The following is a 2,522-nucleotide window of genomic DNA, read 5'->3' as shown; positions in this document are numbered from 1 at the left end:
TGACGGGTGATCTGCTCCAACGTTCAAAACACACAACTTCTGTTGTCCGGATTCTTTTGAGGCCCACTGCAATCTTCCTCTGTTCTTCAGAAATACAATTAAACAAAATAAGACCATGAGCATTCCACTGTCATTGAGGTTGCTTGTATCAGTACAGGTGGTGATCTACGCAATGAGGAAAGTTGTCTTTGTCTTCACACACATAAAAACAGGGAGGCTTCAAACACTGAATTCTGCTAGTCTCTCTAGACAGACAGGTTGCCTCACAAAATGTACCCACAATATACCAGTGTTCCAGCCGTAGGTCTCCGCTGGGCCTAGGCCTACATATATCAGGTTTTATTTGAAGTTTTCAATTATTTTAATAAATAATAAAAAAGTAGCCAACCTTATGAAGTCTATGTTTTGGACGATAGATTAAACATAGCTTAATATGAAACGTTGGGGATGTTTTGAGTGAGAGGAGAGTAGGCCTACAGGATAGAGTCAGGTAGCCTAGGCTGTCAATTCAACTTGACATTTAATGATCACAGCCTCAATGATTTGGCCTGATGAATAATAAAGTATTATTCCATTCTATTTGACGTTATGCTGACAATTACATTGAATTGTTTGAAAAATAACACAACCATAGGTTTAATTGGAGTTTGTTTATTTGACAGTGGGAATTGGTCAGATGTTCCTCAACATTGGAGGCAGATCAGTAAAAAATTGGCATGTACTGTCCAGTTCTTGTCAAGCCCATCATCATCACCAGTACCTCTCTGCTATGCCCTCCATCCACCGGGGTAAGGGTGGCCGGGGCCGCATGAAGTCAAGCCGCAGAGAGAACACGGGTTCCCCATGCTTCGTGAAGTCTGTCACCGTCCAACTGGCCTCCACGTCTTCATCCATCCTAGGCTTGATCCGGGACAGGACCCGCACGTAGCGCCGCCCTTTGAACTCCACCGACAACAGCTCATTACTGTCACTATGATCTTCGCTGGTCGGTGTGGAGCTAGGCAGGTTTGGTGATGACCCTGACCCATAATGCGGGGACATGGCGGCTGACGCCCAACGAGCACTCCAAGGGGACGGAACGGAGTCCAGAGAGGCTGCAGACGGACATGTGTAGAAATTCTCTGAACCGCTGCACAGAGACTGCTTGTCACTGCCTCTCAAATCTGGAGAGTCTATTACTGGAGAATCTTCAGGTTGTACTGCTGAATAGAAGCAGTCACCCTCCGGCGATACAGAGTTTGAGACAATCCCCGCGGGCGCATCATCTCGTGCTGAGCCCTGAACCTCTCCACCGTCCTCTCCCAAATAAAAGCAGCTCAATGGAGGAGCGAGGGACACCCCACTGTCTTTGTCTGGTTTGTCGGCAGGCACCGATGGCAGGTTGTACACCAGTAAATGGCCATAGTGAAACAGGCCTACATGTTCCAGTGTTGTGTTGAGTCGTGTGTGAAGGCCCGGAATGCTGAAGGAAAGTGACTGCAAGTTGTCCGGTGTCAGCGGGACCCGCAGGCGGTTCGTCACGCGCACGTCCACTCCTTTGCCCCAGGCGAAGCTTATATCTTTGCCTGGCAATTAAGAGATGAGGTTGATGTTACTGTATGTGATAAAAACTTAGTACGTGTTTTAATCAAGGGCTCAGCATGAGCTCATAGGTCAGCATGCAACAAGACCCCTACGTGCTCTTGCACCATACCTGCAGAATCATCCTTTGAGTCAAGCATTGTTGTGTAGGTCAAGGTCATCAAATATCTATCTGGGCAGGGTGTTAAATAATCCATTTTTTGGGCTAAAGACCCTGCCCCACCACCTTTACCCGCTTTGGAAACGTCCCGAGCGCAATTACCCAATCAAAAATAATAGAGTGTATGGGGATGGGGACTTAGTTCAGCAGTCAGGTGTCCCAAGAGGACAAGTGGTATGTTTCCTACGTTCCAAAAAAGAATTCTGTGCATGGTAGCCAAATATGACATCATAAAGACAAATAACTCAATCTTCTATTTAAAGCGTTAATCTGCGCTAAAATAAAAATCTGAGGGATGGGGCTGGAGAAATGGAGCCACTCTCAAATTCATAGACAGAGCAAAAGATCCAAATTTATAGTTTTAACCACGTTTTGAGGCTATATAGTCTACTGCTTGTTTACATTTTCTTTGTTTACAAACATTGGTGTAAAACAAGCTTATATTTGGTCTGATGGGAAACAACAGTTGAACTAAGCTCATTAGGCATTTGTAAGTTATATTCTTCAAGAATCAATGGGTACATATCATTCATTTGTCAAAAAATGGATGTAGCAACTGCTGATTGCCACTTTAAAGGTCCACTGCGGCCATTTTTATCTCAATATCAAATCATTTCTGGGTAACAATTAAGTATCTTACTGTGATTGTTTTAAATTAAAATGGTCAAAAAGAAATAAAAATAGCTTCTTAGCAAAGAGCAATTTCTCAAGCTGTTATTGGCAGAGAGGTTTGGAACTCTCGATCTTATTGGTCTATTAACCAATTTTCCATCTGGTGATG

At 44.1% G+C, this 2,522-nt stretch overlaps 1 protein-coding gene across 1 annotated transcript; it reads right to left on the bottom strand.

Moving 5' to 3' along the window:
• Positions 1–646: 646 nt before the first annotated feature.
• LOC112219145 lies at positions 647–1,901 on the bottom strand. Its single transcript, XM_024380352.1, has 2 exons — positions 1,694–1,901; positions 647–1,565 (listed from the first exon to the last, which is right to left on the bottom strand). Exons 1-2 carry the CDS (start codon positions 1,776–1,778, stop codon positions 751–753), a joined length of 900 nt encoding a protein of 299 aa, XP_024236120.1. The 5' UTR covers positions 1,779–1,901; the 3' UTR covers positions 647–750.
• Positions 1,902–2,522: the final 621 nt, after the last annotated feature.

Source organism: Oncorhynchus tshawytscha, linkage group LG19, assembly GCF_018296145.1.
Source record: "Oncorhynchus tshawytscha isolate Ot180627B linkage group LG19, Otsh_v2.0, whole genome shotgun sequence".
Taxonomy (NCBI): domain Eukaryota; kingdom Metazoa; phylum Chordata; class Actinopteri; order Salmoniformes; family Salmonidae; genus Oncorhynchus; species Oncorhynchus tshawytscha.
This window is presented reverse-complemented; position numbering and strand designations above follow the sequence as displayed.

What these genes read in the sequence shown, in the direction of transcription:
- LOC112219145 (XM_024380352.1), bottom strand. Translation starts at nt 1,778, where the DNA reads ATGGATTATTTAACACCCTGCCCAGATAGATATTTGATGACCTTGACC. An exon ending in CTCAAAGGATGATTCTGCAG is followed by an intron (nt 1,566 to 1,693) that starts GTATGGTGCAAG and finishes CTTAATTGCCAG; the next exon opens with GCAAAGATATAAGCTTCGCC.